The sequence below is a fragment of the Pelobates fuscus genome, chromosome 4 (assembly GCF_036172605.1).
Source record: "Pelobates fuscus isolate aPelFus1 chromosome 4, aPelFus1.pri, whole genome shotgun sequence".
Taxonomy (NCBI): domain Eukaryota; kingdom Metazoa; phylum Chordata; class Amphibia; order Anura; family Pelobatidae; genus Pelobates; species Pelobates fuscus.
Genome location: NC_086320.1, coordinates 284,688,832 through 284,706,126, shown reverse-complemented (window position 1 = coordinate 284,706,126; position 17,295 = coordinate 284,688,832). Strand labels below are relative to the sequence as shown.

Genomic DNA, 17,295 nt, shown 5'->3' with positions numbered 1-17,295 from the left:
CTTTAGGTGAAATTGCTGAAGGACACTCTCGATTCCTGGAAAAAGGAGGTAGAGAAAAAGCCTCCTACCATGTCTATAGAGGAAGCTTACGAAGTCCTTGGGCTTCTCAAGGGACATGGCCAGTAAGTGAAAATGTGTCCTATATGTGCATCTTGTTAAAAGTAAATAAACAATTGTACTTGTGATTAGTTTTGTTTACACTCCCGAACATGAGATTCAGAAAATAACTTGGTATCATGATAGCCACAAATCGTACACCTTACACACTGTCTGAATTTACTTGGCTTATTGATAGCCTCATACATGATAACTACTGGGCTTAGTGAAACATTCACACAAAACTATTACCACAGTAATATTGAGTGAGCATCCAAGGCTGCATCTTTTAAGTGTGTATTAGTTCAAGTCTATCCCTAAATCTCACACGAATCTCTATCCGGTGTGCAGCTCAGTGATCGCTACAATATATGAACAGAGATATATGAACTAAAGATTTAATAGCTGCCTATCAGGAGGGGAATTAATTAAGGGGGGCGTGCAACACTGCACATAAACTGGAGAAGGAATACAAATACAATTTTGCAACGGTGCAAAATGAATAATTTTAGGGGAAATGTATTTTGCTGTGATTTAAAGTATTATATTTACTTATCCTTATGTATACCAAATCTGTGTTTACAGGGTCCAAAAATATAATAAAATCTCTATCTTAGAGCTGAGCTCTTCTCGACACCCTGTCAATCAATGCTATATGCTCTGTCCTTTGCACTTGTCAATCAATGTAGAGAAAGGAGGAGAAAGAACCAAAACAATGTTACTGCTTCTCCTCTTATAGTGCCTGGAATAGACTGGGTTGTTAGTTTATTTGCTATATGTTTAATATACATTAAATAGAACATGAACAAGTGACCGTTCCTGTTGAAATCATCCTGTTGCTTGTAAATAAATAAATGTATATATATTTTTTTTTTAAAGGCATGATGAGAGCAAGATAAGGAAAGCATATTTTAGACTCGCTCAGAAATATCACCCAGACAAGAACCCAGAAGGAAGGGTATGTGTCGAACTTTAAAAAAAAATAAGATGTGTTGCTGTGTTGTGTTTTAGAGATATGTGGTAATTGCGAGCCGTAGAGTTGACGTATAGGTTCTGTCTGGATTTTGAGTTCTATATTTTTTTTTATAATACTGACTGTTGTGTGTTCCAAGAATGTTGTATGACAGATATATCATTTATTTTGGTGGGTACTATGGGGATTGTGGTTTATTGATGGGTATCACGAATGGATGCTAAATAGATGATACAAAGTTGCCCTGTTACTGATGCTAGCCCTGTGTAGGTTAATTACATTGTAGATGATGCCTCAAGAGTAAATGAAAAAGGATTCGATGTGTACCAAAACACAATATTGTGATGTGGAGTGGTTGCAGTGGCAGAAATGCCTCACCTTATTTGTTGTTACCGACTGTAGCAGAGAAAATTGTGTTTTGGTTTTACGAAGAAGGAAGGAGTGCAGTGATTTTGCCAGATGTGTGATTGCACCCAGTATAAATTCTTCACTTAATACAGGAGATGCCGTCATGTATATTTAAAGTTACGGCACTCTCAATCAAAGAAAATTGGGGGGGGGGGGGGGACTCTGTGGTGCCACACAGAACAGGGGACCGCCAATCCTTCAAAAATTGTAGGCAAAAAGAAAGTGATCCGGGCACACACAGACTATATCCCAAACTGCAGAATTTATGAAAGTTGGACAGGCAACGTTTTTCGACTCAAACAGGAGGCTTGAGAAAGGCTCGTATTGAGCCAAAACGTTGCCGGTCTACAATCATGTTACCTATTTTTTGCTGCATTCCATTATGGGTAGTGAATGCAAAGGATTAACTTTTAGCACATGTACTGGCAGGTTGGAACAATTCTTCCAACATCGCTGTTATAGATTTATTTCTAATAATAACTGTGATAGGAATCTGAAACTCATTTGATCCATATATAGATAAAGTGGTGTGCAGCCAGAAATAAGGCATTGTCTAATAAGCAAAGTAGGAAGGAGGTTAATCCCATTTGGGTGCTTTATTTTTCAGGATATGTTTGAAAAAGTCAATAAGGCATATGAGTTCTTGTGCACAAAATCTGCCAAAATTGTGGATGGACCAGATCCAGAAAATATTATCTTGATTCTCAAGACCCAAAGCATTCTTTTCAACAGACACAAAGAAGGTAAAATTAAGTCATGGAAATGCCACTGGTAATGGCTAGGGGTTCTGGATGTGCTGGGCTCTGTGCAGTAGGACTCGTCCAGTATTGATGTCATAACCTCTATCTTACGTTGCTGGATCCTATAGAGGGCTTCTCTTTGTGAACGCTAGGATTTTTTTTGTGAAACTTCACTTGATTATCTTGTGGAGATTGCTGACATTCACTATAAAGGTTTTGGGGATGGATGAAATGTTCCAGCTAAAAGGAGAAGTTTTGAGGAGAAAATTGGTATTTGTTCACAGTTATTTGGTATTTATCTCTATACATTTTTGTGGTATCAGATGAATTGTTGATTTTTTTTTTTTGGGGTCAAAATGTTAATCAGAAGGAATATTCCATCCATACACTTTTGGGAATTTCTTAAATATTTTTTTTTTTGGTGGGGTGGAACATGAATGGCTTCTAGTGGATGTGTCACCTGCAATGAGCATTTGTGCTGTTCAAAGCCTGGTATAGTCTGTGCACCACCCATTCAAACCCATTGGGCCCAAGGTCAATGCCATTCTCTTTCAGATGTGTGTACCTTACAGCCACAGTGCTGTCCATCGTTAGCCATTTCCTTCTCCACTTCTTCATTGCCACCTCCATTCCATTTGCAGTGCATCCTCTCCTGTTGAGCATCCCAAATGTGGAGTAACCTATCCGCAGTTAAAAATCTCTCATACCTCTACGTATCTTTCATAGCAGTAATAATTCTCAATATGTATTTATTTTGTGTACATTTTGAAAATATAACATTTCCAGCAGTATTATATAATCTATTCCATCTAGACATTGTGAATTCTGTTCCAGAATTTGGTTACAAATTAGTGGAATAATGCATAAATGGCAATTTGCCTAATAAAACATACTCTGGTATCCAAGCATTCATATGGTCATCACTAGAAGTAGCGCTTCTTGTCTGGCTTTTTAGAAATTAGCAAATAAACTCATGTGTAGCACTATAGATATCTTATTATTTATTTATTTTTTTAATTCTGCATATATTTTTAAACCTATTCTGTTTCTGTGTTGAAGAAAATAGGAGACCGCGCCCCAAGCGATATACATAAATTTATATAAGTACACAAATATTTTTAGAGTTGTACACACAATTGACCTCAAAGATAAAATAAAGAAATACAATAGTGCAGTATGGTATATTCAGTGAGTGAAATACTGGGATAACCTTATGTAATATCACTCACATTTGATAGAGCTAAATTAGAGCTCTGCTGTAATGCGCACGGACGGAACAATCCCCGTCTAAGGATCTATGCGGAAGTAGACGTCTGGTATCTCAAATAGGATGCGATATACAGTTGATATGTAAAAACATAAAAGACTGCTCCAATAGTGAATTAAGTACCATTAAATATAAAAAAGAGAAAGTAAAGTAATGTACTCACATTTACTAGAGCAGAATTTGCTTTAGTGTATTCAGCGTGGGTGGTATAATCCCCACCTAGGAATGTGATGGTGCCAGGAAGTAAAAATGTAGATAAAAAAATAAGAGAATATAAATGTAAAATATACCATTTATTATACAAAAACAATAAAAACAATGTTCAATAGCTTCAAAGGATCCTACTTTACGCGTTTCACCTATTACAGGCTTCTTCAGAAGTGTGGAGAAAGTCCTTATGCGTTTCCTTTATATAGGTAGTCTGTTAAATGAAAGTTACTTCCTGGTGTGTTCAATTACCAATTTCCTGTCACCATTCTGAAATGCACGTATCATACCGTAAGTGACGCGGCGTTAATCAGTGTGGTATTTTGTGCGTTCCAGCTTGGAATGCATACGGCGCCAAAATGGCGCCGTTGCGTTCCATTCGGCTAGTGCTATGATGTGGATGATGGGGATAGACCTGTGGTGTTTAAGTATGGTAATGTCTCTGCCACACACATTGTAAAGATAGTCTTTAGCTGGATGGTTCAGTTTGATGTGTGTGTGTGTGGCGTCCAGCGGAAATGACGTCACACTTCCTTCTGCTATACTCTTCATGTTATAGAAGAGTATTCTCGGCCATATTTTGGAAGGGCAATGCGTGGGAAAGGGGGAAAAGATGAGACTTAATCAATATTGAATTATACATTCATGATTTTAAAACATCTTTTAAATTCCAATAGGCATAATAATATTTGTCCATTGTATATTTGGTCAAAAGCATGAATTTAACATGCAAACAATATAAAATTCTATTTAAACCCCCCCCCCCCCCCCCCCCCCCCCCAAAAAAAATAATTAAAATAATGTAGGGTAAAACTACTAGAAAAAAGGGGTTTATTAATTACAAAATAAAAAAATTAAAACTCTCCAATGTTATTGGAATTTAAAATAACAGATAAAAGATTGCAATAAGTAAAAATTGCAATACAAATTACACAGGGTGATCTAACAAGCGATATTAAAGGCTTGTGACCTGCCACCTATTTGTGGTTATATAATTTGGAAAACCAAAGTGGATAATCAGAGATGGAGAATATTGCTAGCCTTTAATGAGAAAATAGGGAAAAATATGTTCTTGGTTTTTGATAATATCAATAGGAGAATAGATGGTAAATCAACTCTGGGTAGTTTCTGTGATCTATATGTTTCCTTGTGTTTTAACCAGCACAGTACATAGATTAAAGCTGTATACCTCTTAGCAGCAGGTAGGTTCACATGAAAGGAAAAACCATAAGCACCATAACCACTTAAATAGATTGAAGTTGTTAAGATGCCTGAAGCCCATAGGTGCAGAGTCCTGCATCACTACTGCCAGGGACCATAGACACTGCACTCCATTGACAGTGTTACTTCTAAATGATTTATCTCTATTTCTTTATCTTTGATGTAATAGACGTTCTATGCCAGTATATTTTGCTGTTACAATCTGTTTGTGGAAATTGCTTGAGCAGATCTAGCTGTGGGCATTCGTGGTAGGATATATTTCATCTGATTGAAATTAACATTGTCCTAGATTTCATATGTGGTTATTTTTTTGCGTAATATTTATTTGTATCCTGTTGTTTTTGTTTTCAAGATCTTCAGCCTTACAAGTATGCAGGTTACCCCATGCTTATTAGGACCATCACCATGGAGACAAGCGATGAACAACTCTTTTCAAAGTTGTCTCTGCTGCCTGCTTCAACGGAGTTGGCTTTCCACACTGTTAACTGCTCAGCACTTAATGCAGAAGAACTCCGAAGAGAAAATGGCATAGAGGTATGGACAAGAGGAAAAACATTTTTATTTCTACCCTCTATATCTCCCTCTCCCGGCTTGTGTTGCAGTTGTACTGTTGGAACCTACACTGATCAGGCACAATATTAAAGCCACTGACCTAATATCCTGCATGCCTCTCAAACTGCAAAACCAGCTCCGATGAGTTAAGACAAGAACTCCACAAGACCTCTGAATGTGTCCTGTGGTATATGGCATCAAGACATTAGCAGCAGATTCTTTTAAATCCTGCAAGTTGTGAGGTGGGTCCTCAATGGACCAGATTTGCTGATCCAGCACATCCCACCGATGTTCAATCTGATTGAGATCTGGGGAATTTGGAGGCCAAGGCAACACTTTGAACTCTTTGTCATGTCCCTCAAACCATTCCTGAACAATTTTTGCAATGTGGCAGGGTGCATTATCCTGCTGAAAGAGGCCATGGCCTTCAGGGAACACCATTACCGTGAAGGAGTACACGTAGTCTGCAACAATCTATAGGTAAATGGTTCATGTCAAAGTAACATCCACATGAATGCCAGGGTCCCAGGTTTAGCAGCAGAACGTTGCCTAGAGCAATACACTGCCTCCGCTGGCCTGTCTTCTCCCCGTACTGCATCCTGCTGCCATCTTTTTCCAAAGTAAACAGCGCACTTGCAGCAAAACATCCACCTGATCTTAAAAGAAAACGTGATTAATCAGACCATGCTACTCTGGTTCTGATGTGCACTTTGAAGGCTCTTTCGGCGGTGGGCAGGGTTCATCGTGGGCACTCTTGACCAGTCTATGGCTATGCAGCCCCTTATGTAACGAACTGTGATACACTGTGTGCTGATGTGTGCTTTGTTGTAATATGTCTGTTTGCTCTCTCTTTGTTCAGGTGTTACAAGATGCCTTCTCTCGCTGTGTTTCAGTATTGACTGGGTCAAGCAAACCAGATGACATGCCTGTGCAGGTACTTTATCAGTATATAGAACAGAAGTGCTGTAATTGTCAAGCAGTAACTTTCATTTACAACACTTCTCAAACCATTATGTATAGCCAGGGCCGCCATCAGGGGGTGACAACCATGATGGTTGTCACGGGCCTGGCGGCCCTGGGGAGCCCGGACTGCTCTGGCAGTCCTGGGCCCCACTTTCTTCCTCTGCACACATAGATAGCGAATATCGCTATCTATGTGGGCAGCCGCGGGCCCCCGGCTCCCTGTTACCGCAGAGGGGGCCCAGCACACAGCTTCTCCTCTCTTCTAATAACTCTCGCGAGACCTGGTTGCCATGGCAACGCTCCGCGGGTCTCGCGAGAGTTATTGGAAGAGACGAGCAGAGAAGAAGCTGTGTGCTGCCTGGGCCCCCTCTGTGGTAACAGGGAGCGGGCCCCCCTCCCCCCCACTGGACCACCAGGGATGGAATCTCCCCCCTCCCTGGACACAGGTAAGCAGTGAGGGGGGGGATAACATTTAATTAAATTAAAAAATAAATACATTTATGTGAAAACTGCATTCACTACACATTAACACTCTGCATTCACTACACTAACTCACACTCGGCATCCGCTACACACTAACACACTCTCTGCATTCACTACACATAAACACACTCTGCATTCACTACACTAACACACTCTCTGCATTCACTACACTAACACACTCTCTGCATTCACTACACTAACACACTCTCTGCATTCACTACACATTAACACACACTCTGCATTCACTACAAATTTACACACACACTACATTCATTACACTGACACACTCTGCATTCACTACACCCTAACACACACTCTGCATTTATTACACACTAACACACACTAACACACACTCTGCAATCACTAAACTATGCACACACTCTGGATTCACTATACTGACACACACTCTGCATTAACTGTACACACAGCATCCACTACACAAACATCCTGTATTCACAGTACACACACTACATCCACCACAAATTGAAACCCTCTGCATTCACTATACACAGACACTGCGTCTAATGCACACACTACATCCACTACAGACACTGCATCCACTAAACACATTTAACCTAGTACATACAAACACTACATCCACTACACAAACACACACTACATCACTGTACACACACTACATCCACTACTCAAACACTCTCTGGATTCACTACACATTAACACTGCATTCACTACACTAACACACACTCTGCATCTGCTACACACTAACCCACTCTCTGCATTCACTACACATTAACACACACTCTGCATTCACTGCACTAACACACACACTGCATTCATTACACTGACACACTCTGCATTCACTACACACTAACACACACTCTGCATTCATTACACACTAACACACACTCTGCATTCACTAAACTATGCACACACTCTGCATTAACTTTACACACAGCATCCTCTACACAAACATCCTGTATTCACAGTACACACACTACATCCACCACAAATTGAAACACTCTGCATTCACTATACACAGACACTGCGTCTAATACACACACTACATCCACTACAGACACTGCATCCACTAAACACATTTCATCTAGTACATACAAACACTACATCCACTACACAAACACACACTACATCACTGTACACACACTACATCCACTACTCACACACACTGCGTTCACTATACACACTGCATCCGCTACACAAACACACACTCTGCATTCACTGCACAAACAGTATCTAATACACACAAACACTACATCCATTACACACATTCTAATTCACTTCCACTATACACACCACATTCAATCCTGCATCATTGTCAGTGGACTAGTAGGGCGTTGGCGGGCCCGGGAAGGGGGCCTAGACCTTGTGCTTTGTCAGGGGCCCCAAAATTTCTGATGGCAGCCCTGTGTATAGCTTGCATTCTGGGCGAGAGAAAGCATTGGAATATACACAGTAGTTTCCACACTGCATATTGTCTACCAGAAGATGAAATGTCCAGACCTAGCACAATTATGTTCAGGTCCATAGCTCAGACATGCATTTTTTTAGATTTTTGTTCTTTTTATTTTTAGTGTGATTTTGCATCTGTGTGTGTAAATATGTATTTCCATGTTTAGTGTTAGAATTAATGTGTGTTTCTGGGGGTGTTCTTTGTTCTGTGTTTTGCTTTTGTGTAGATCGTATTTGCATGGATGTATTTATGTGTATTATGTCAGTGGATGAATATAACTATATATGAATATGACTATATAATTGCGTGACTAGTGGCCCATTGCATGAATGCAGAGTGAGATTGAATATTTGTAGTGATGGGTTGCAGTGTAGCGTGTCAATTTGTGTGTAGTATTTTAGGTGTTGTGTGTTTGCTCCTTTTAAATACCATCCACATCTGACTGATTGCCAACTAATTAGTGTCAAGATAGATATTATTAATAATTCAATAGGACTTAATGTGATTTAACTTTAAACAATATCTGGTCATTACCTGGTGTCTTAAAGCATGGTAATAAAACCCACGAGTTGGTGCGCAAACCAATATAAAAGAAATAGTATTTTTAATGTGCATAAATACATCGTGGGCATTGCTTGTTTTATAGTAGAGATAAAAATATAGTAAGTTATACCCAGCAAGGTAGACAATTATCTGCCCTTTTCTTTTTTTTTTTTTTTTTTATAAAGGGAAATAAGACAAGATTAGCACAATGCAGTGTGGGATACAAGATAAAACAACAGAACATAATAATTGCACTGGGTGCCTGCGTAGCCAGAGATATTAAGTATCAAGCTAGACTAGCTGATCTGGATACTGCTGTGTGTGGCCTGGTGTAGAGAGAGACCTGTGGCTAAGTAATGCTAACCAATGCCCATAAATGGCAGTACACAGTACCGTTCATTGGAGTGTCCAGTCAGGCAAGAGAGACGGGGATTGTGTGCAAGCTGCTGTGACAGCTGCCAGAGCTGCAAGGCTTTATCTGAGAAATAGTATTTTTATACTTTTTACCATTTATTTATTTTTACATCAGTTTGTGCACCAACTTGCGGGCTTTATTGGAGTACTTAAGGATATTGAATTGTATTCGGTGTTGGTTGCTGCACAGTAACATTCACACTGTTTTTAATAGCACAAGCACTTTAATAAGAAAGTTTGCAAAGTGTGTTTTTGTCTGCATGTAACTCTGTGCACCTTAAAGAGACATTCACACAGTTTTTTTGTATATACTTCACTTTGAGTTTTATTGGTTTTTATTAATCCGCTCCTGTTTTTATCCACTTATCGTTTTCATTAGTGTTTCTCAAAGCATGATAATAGTTTACTTTTTTTTAAAAAAATATATATATATAAAACCCTCCATCAATTGTTTAAATTCTTATCAAACCTGTGTTGCATATAACCAATTGGTACTCTTTACAGGTCTGTAGCCATATATGTAAGTGCTACAGTGTAGCAGCTCAGTTTGAGGACTGCAGAGAGAAGATTACAGAGATGCCAAACATCATCAAAGATCTTTGCAGGGTTCTGTACTATGGCAAGGTAGGGCTGATCTTTATCTCTCATACTTATTGTGGGTGAAAAGATCAAGAAAAGAGCCACCCAGTAATTATGATTAGTTTCTCATTATGTTTCAACAGTCTATTGTGCTTAATAAATACCTACTGGAACGATAACACAGTGATCATTTGCTCGTATTTTCAGAAGGTCCAAAGACTGGCTGCTCTGGCAGTGGAATGCGTCAGCTCCTTTGCTGTGGATTACTGGTTGCAGACACATTTGTTTCAAGCAGGGATTTTGTGGCATTTATTGGTCTACCCTTTCAACTATGACTTTACTTTGGAGGAAAGTGGAATTCAGAAGAATGAAGATACTAATCAACAGGTAAAGACATGCACATACTCATGTAGTCTGTTGATGTGGATCTGCAAGAAAAACAAATCCCTGTGTCATATGCCCACCTATTTATTATACTCGCATGTGCTAAAATTTTAATTAACACTGTAAATGGTGAGCTGCGAGTTAATTTTGTCCCCAGTCATTGAGTTTTTGAGTATTTGTTACTTTACAGGTTACATAAGGGTAGTAAGGCGGTATAGGAGGTACAAGAGCTATACAACATGTGTATAGTTTATAGCTATAGCCATAGTCCGTGTTCTCAGCACTACAGGTGACATTACATTTAAGGAATTTTGCAGTAGTTATACAGACATTATAATAGTGGATAGACTGCATATGGATACATTATAATACCTGGTTTCTAGAGTTTACAATCTGAGCCATTAGTAAATGAAACCTTGTTCAGAATCACTTAACAAAATTGGATGTACGTGGAGATTAGCAATATGCTGCCTTGTTGAATATTGAGATGTGTCACTTACACCAACTGCTATTGTAATCTCCGATAGTTTACAGATTAAAACACCATATGGTCCTATATATAAAATGTATTCCGACTCAAGAGTCTCTAGTGATCTGTTACAGAAGTTCAAATATTTATTTGCAAGAATTGTGTTAGAGCTTTATTTTCTGCTTCCTTGCAATAGGAGGTTGCCAACAGTCTTGCAAAACTAAGCCTTCTTGCCGTTAGCCGGCTGGGTGGGTATTTATCTGAAGACCAAGAAACACCTGAAAATCCGTCAATCAGAAAATGTTTAGCTGGCATGCTCACTCCGTATATTGCAAGAAAACTCTCTGTGGCGTCTCCTCCAGAGGTAACTGTAACACACAGATTGATTCTCTTTTATATTGCTGTTGCTTTTGCTAGGTTTAAAGGCCGGAAAACATTCTTTTATCAGTCGCTGTATCTCGAAAAAAGGTGAATTTTGTTATAGCCCTTCTATTTTTTAATCTTTAACCCACAACTAAATGTTTTAAGGGTCTACATCTTAAAGGGATATTCTAGACACAATAACTGAATAATACTTTTACAAACTGTTTTATCTGAACAAAGGTCCCCGACCACCCATAGCTCTGCCCTCACTGGAGAAATAGCAAAGGCAGAGTTACACCTACCCATCCTTATTTATTTTTCTTAACCCGTTAGTAAATTGTTCTAATAGAGGTAAATTCAAGCTAAATACTAAAGTACAGTGAAAAACACTAAACTGGATTGGTTTTGTTTTTGCTTATTCTACAATCTTATGCATAGATCAAATACTATTCAACTAGTAATATATTGGGACAATTAGTTGACATGTTTAACGGTCTGTGTTTCACCTTAAAGAAAAAAAAAAACATGCTTTGATGCTTATTGAATCCATCTACTATATCAACAGGAATCATACTAATGTGCAATGGGATTGTAGTGATCTTGTCTTAGATCATATTAAGCATGTTTATAATCTTATTGATTTAAATTTTATCCATTCAGATTCTGAAAATGCTTAACAGTAATACTGAAAGCCCTTATCTAATATGGAACAACAGCACAAGGGCAGAGATTTTGGAGTTTCTTGAATCTCAACAGGAGAGCATGGTCAGACGGGTAAGGCATTGCAATCGGGATCTACACATCTGCATTATTAATATTGGCAGGAGATTATGATGAGATCTGAAGAGTGCTAGTGACATATCCTTCATCTGATAATTAGTCAATTGAAATACCACTGAGATATATAAGCTATGAATGAATCCTCCTCCTTAATCAAGATTTAACCACTCTTTCCCTATATCTAAACTACACCATGCGAAAAACCCCTTCTGATCTTTTTTCCGTCTTCTGTTAACCGTAATTCTTTCTGTACTACTGAAGTCAGAATCACAGAATTTTAATTACTAGAGTCTCCACAGTATGGAGTGGCAGTACTGTAGCTATTATTAAACCCTTTAAGTCAAGAATTCCAAATACAACTTCTCATATATGTTGTACTTGTTGCAAAGAAAATCGTTTTGTTTAAGGGCAAAACTGATTTAAAGTGGTGATTTCACATTTAAGTATAGTCTCGTTGCAGAGTATTGCCTAGACAAGTAGCAATATATTTCCTCAGAGCACCTGTTAATAAAGAAGGCAGTGAAACAATAATAATCTGTATTCTGTCCCTCTCCAAGTAACTGATAAAGCATTGAATACATGTGCATCCATTATTGGTTTAATCATATTATATTTTGTGCTAACCAACATTCATGTATACGCCTGTGAGTAAGCCCAAAACACACATGGCTGTAACCCAGTCTCTAATTCTACCCAGTACTGCTGCTTACATCTTACTGTAACAAGAACTCAATAGAATAGACTTTATGATTGGTAGTTCCTTGATGTATTCACTAGTGATGCATATTGCTCTTCTTTATTTAATTTGTGACATTGCTGTCTCCAATAATGGAGTACCCTTTTCTTTTGGATAAGCCTCGTAGGGGTTTTTCATGATTTACAACAGAAGGCATAATATTTATTTAGGCGTTCACTGATGCGGAAAGCGGATAAGAATATCCGTAGACTGAATATACTCACGTTATCTGCACTGTTGAACACAAATTAACTTTTGAGTAAATGTCATTAATAAGTGACCTTTTGCACTTTATCAACTATTTGATCACTATTTCCACTATCCTCATCACGTATTTTTGTATACTTGTCACTTGTTAGTGTGTTTTTCAATTTTAGTTTCTTGGGTCTCTGCAAATACGTTGTAGTTAGATCTCTGCTGGCAAGCACCCATTATGTAATGCCTGTTTCTTTTTCTAGGGGGATTGTGATAAAAGCTACGGTGCGGAATTTGTGTACACAGAACACTCGAAGGAACTCATTGTAGGAGAGATATTTGTACGCGTGTACAACGAGCAGCCTACTTTCCAACTTGAAGTAAGTTACTGTAATAATTTATCTGCAACTAAAGTGTTGTGTTTTTTTGTCCATATGAATAGTCCTTAAAATGGCATCTTAGAGTGGTTTGATTTTATGTTATGTTTAAACATTAGCAATAAGTAGTATTATAGCAAGATATTAACTAATGCACAATTTGGTTCACATGAGTGCCATAGGAAATGAGGAAAAATCGGCCAGGAATTTTCTGCTTTCATGAAGTCTTGACCTTTGCAATATATCCAATTTTTTTGTGACTAGATGCCGAAAGCATTTGCTGCAAGCCTTTTGGATTATATTGGGTCCCAAGCACAATACCTCTATACATTAATGGCCATGACGCAGACTGGGAAAGTGGAGTCTGATCAGCATGTAGACAGGCTGCGATGGGTGGAGATGGCACTGGAAGCACTGAGGAATGTAATCAAACACAACCCTGGTAAGGCAATCAATAAGTGTCATTTTCTGTGTGCAGTAGAATATGATGCAAGGAATTGTTGTGTTCCTGCATGTGTTTTCTTTGTTAAAGTTGGATGTAACTGGGACAGCTAATGGAAGATGCTCTTTCCTCAGAGAAGCTATTCAGTAACTGTGGTTCCTATCCGTTTGCCCATTAGTTTCAATTATATAACATTAACATCCATGAAAATACATTAATTGTCATTGTTACATTGAACATTTACAAAATATGACCTTTCTACAAGTGTCACCAGGGAAACAATTTGAGGGATTGTTCCACTTATTAAACATTTTGCACATTTTGTTCCATTCTTTTTCTGAAAAGTACATTAAGTGATTGTTGGTGATTGTGTGCCTTACAAGATGGAAAGCTCTAGGTTTTGTAAACTATGCAGCTCAGTCCTATTGGTTATAAAATCCATTATCTCATCAAACAATTGTCCCTTGTCCGAATTAACTGTAATTTATTTTGAGTTTATATTTAGGCTCAGAGACTGAATGCATTGGGCATTTTAAATTGCTGTTTTCTTTACTGCGAGTCCATGGAGCTGGCTCAGTGCAGCAACTTGCTTTGGAGGTAAGGACTTGGATCTATGATAAATACCATGTGTACGCCATCATATAAAGCATTTTAAGATATTGCGTTTATTTGGTAAAAACGTATTAGACCAGATGTTAAAGGACAGTTGAAAAATAAAACGACTTCGGTTAGTTGCATAGGTTATGGAATAAGGATCAGTCCATTCGTGCCTGTGTCTATTGTTGTAATGGTGGTGCAAACAGTTCTGCAAATCTATTCCAAGTGGGGTAAGATTTGCAGAGTGTTACTTTTGTTGTTCGATAAAAGGAATGCATGTCAAACAACTCCTAAATAACCCACAACTTTCTGAATACAGGCATAGTTTCACATTTGGAAAGAAAAAAACCTGAATAAAAGTACTGGTCCGTTTAGTACAAGGAACACGCACTATAGCTTTACATCGAAAGCTGAGCCATGACCCATGCAACCTTAAACCCCGTATTTGCAATGCTCACACAGCAATCAATAGGAAATGCAGGAATGAAAAATATTTTTCAGCCACTTTCTGATCTTTACAAATCCTGGGGATTTGCATGTAGGAAGAAATTAATTGGTGTCTGTCTTATTTTTAACGACTAGTCCTTTTTCATTCAAGTCAAATCATTACTTGATTACTAAGACAAGAAAAGTGAGCGCTACCCAAACTACATTTATCCCTTGGCGAGTGTTTACTTCCTATATAATTGCTGTATTTACTGGTGCACTGATCTGGAAAACTACACTTCTATACATGCCATCGCATTCCGTTTTATTTCATCTACAGGCATGCAACTGATGTACCCTTTTCTTTAGAGTTTTAATTTTAAATTTCTCTGTTGGAACTGTAATGGCAATAATCAATAATCAATAATCTGTTGGCCCATTTAACAGAATCCCTTCATCCAAAATGAGTGTCTAAATAAATAACTAAAATAACCTCTAATATATGTCCGCTCATAATTAGCAAATATTTAAATCATTTTATTTCGAAAACAGAACCTTTTCGTTTCCATCACTGAGCCCTTGTGTGCTGTTAAATAGCTTTTTGGATTGATATCTGAATTGTGTACCTTACTGCACAGTGCTGATGCATTTATTGTTCTATTTATATATGTATTTTTCCCCCTGACAGGTGGTTAACATAGTTACCAATAATCAGGAGTGCGTCAATAACATTGCGGAATCTATGGTCCTCTCAAGCTTATTATCTCTTTTGCACTCACTGCCAACAAGTACGTACTCCGTCATCTGCTATTCATATTGATTCTTGGAGTGATGATTTAATAATATGATTTGATCGCTGATAGTGTCTAAAATTCAGGAGAATGAAAATTACTTACACAGGCGTAAACAGAAGCTACCAAAGCCAGATATTATTATTTACTTTTATTTATTTATTTTTTACTGCAGCATCTAAACTCTTAATGATTATCTGGTGCTGTACAAAGCATTAACGATAGCCTTATCTGCATTTTCCATACGGATAGTGGCAGTACCAACATGAGGGTTTTTCTTCATTTATCTTCTAAGGACAGGCAGCATTTTATCCCTAAATTCTTAATTAAAAAAAAAAAGTTATTTACCTGAGCCAAATATATTGAAGTGAAAACTAAATATAGAAATATATGCGATGTGATTCATTTACGAACAGTTTGGCGAGCCGATTATGTATCTGAAATTTTGTCATGCCTAATAAATATACATGTGTGGCTTTGTAGCGCCATCTCCTTATTGAAATTGATACAGAAATAAAGCAAAACACTGTTTCTAATTATTATTATTATTTTAGGTCGTCAGCTTGTTCTTGCAACTCTCTATGCCTTGACATCCAGTACAAAAATTATAAAGGAGGCCATGGCAAAAGGTAATCCTTACATTTTTTTTCATCCAAATATAATTTTGTTTATTACAGCTAATACTGTTAAATGGCACAATGCACAGGCTTTCTGTGAATACTACTATTTGGTGACTCACCTTTGGAGTTACAAACTGGAATGCCTGCAGAATTTTTGCACATGTTCGTGGTCTGTAAACTCTAGAGAATATTGATACAAAAAAACACAAGTCCTGCGCTCACTCCCATCACTCCTGAGCGGCAGCAACGACCACAGTACACATCAGCCTCAATACATACAGTAAAAACCAAAGAAAAAGTTACCTGCACTATCTCCTAAATCCCTATGTATATTTAAATAAATGGAGGTAATTTAGTTACTCCAATGGCCATTGGAGGGATGCCCGCCTGCCAACGTCAAGGCAGACCCCCTTAGGTGGGTCCTTCACTGACCTTTCACCCTGCTTCCTTGAGCCTCTGGCAAAGATATCTCTAATGAGACAGAGAGGGGTATTTTTTATATACACCCCTATATACTTACTAACCCTTAATATGGAACACATATTAGATGATTCATGTACATAAAATACAAAAAAAAAAAATTATGTGGATTCAAATGTACACTTTCCTTGATCTAATTGATTAATACAAATGTGTTTCCCCAGGTGCTTTAATCTACTTGTTAGATATGTTTTGTAATTCAACTCATCCACAAGTTCGATCCCAAACTGCTGAGTTATTTGCCAAGATGACTACAGACAAGCTTATTGGCCCAAAGGTGAGCAATAGCAATGGTTATTAAAGAAAAAAAAAAATATGGGTAGAAAGTACTATTTGTAAGATTATCAGGCGAATTTTGGGTCCATGTCCAGCATGGCGCAGACCATGTCGGGGACCGTAGGGCGCGGGCATTCCGCCCTAAGCTTATTTTTTGTGGCCTTTTACAGGGGTTTCCTGATTCTAGCAGCTATATATCGTGCCACGTGCTCAGTCTGTTACCATTTGGCCGACCTCGGGTTCTGTAAGCCATCGGGGTCAAACATGGGTTTACCCTGTGGGTCTAGAATGGCGGAAGCATCTGCAACTTTGTTAGTGTCTATAGCCGGTTTTCACGCCACACTACGGTCCGGAGATGAACTCTCCAATTCAATAGAGCCGATCTCCTCAGACTCGTTCGAGACCTCCTCAGAATCTGAACCAGAGACGGAAAAATCAGTCTCCGGATTCCGATTTCCATGTCCGCGCTGCTTTTGCCCAGCAG

General features: G+C 38.2%; 1 protein-coding gene across 4 annotated transcripts in view; it reads left to right on the top strand.

Moving 5' to 3' along the window:
• Nucleotides 1–17,295, top strand: part of DNAJC13 (DnaJ heat shock protein family (Hsp40) member C13) — a 189,560-nt gene that overhangs the window by 158,211 nt on the left and 14,054 nt on the right. For all 4 annotated transcript variants that reach the window (XR_010090773.1, XM_063452169.1, XM_063452170.1 and 1 more), the window contains 15 exons: nucleotides 7–122; nucleotides 976–1,054; nucleotides 2,085–2,220; nucleotides 5,265–5,446; nucleotides 6,324–6,398; nucleotides 9,801–9,920; nucleotides 10,083–10,262; nucleotides 10,925–11,092; nucleotides 11,752–11,865; nucleotides 13,066–13,182; nucleotides 13,444–13,621; nucleotides 14,127–14,218; nucleotides 15,333–15,432; nucleotides 15,990–16,064; nucleotides 16,700–16,812. Coding sequence is in view for 3 of the 4 variants with exons in the window: in XM_063452169.1 (XP_063308239.1) it covers nucleotides 7–122; nucleotides 976–1,054; nucleotides 2,085–2,220; nucleotides 5,265–5,446; nucleotides 6,324–6,398; nucleotides 9,801–9,920; nucleotides 10,083–10,262; nucleotides 10,925–11,092; nucleotides 11,752–11,865; nucleotides 13,066–13,182; nucleotides 13,444–13,621; nucleotides 14,127–14,218; nucleotides 15,333–15,432; nucleotides 15,990–16,064; nucleotides 16,700–16,812 (1,845 nt within the window). In the remaining variant the exon portion in view is untranslated. The remainder of the gene's footprint in view (nucleotides 1–6; nucleotides 123–975; nucleotides 1,055–2,084; nucleotides 2,221–5,264; nucleotides 5,447–6,323; nucleotides 6,399–9,800; nucleotides 9,921–10,082; nucleotides 10,263–10,924; nucleotides 11,093–11,751; nucleotides 11,866–13,065; nucleotides 13,183–13,443; nucleotides 13,622–14,126; nucleotides 14,219–15,332; nucleotides 15,433–15,989; nucleotides 16,065–16,699; nucleotides 16,813–17,295) is intronic.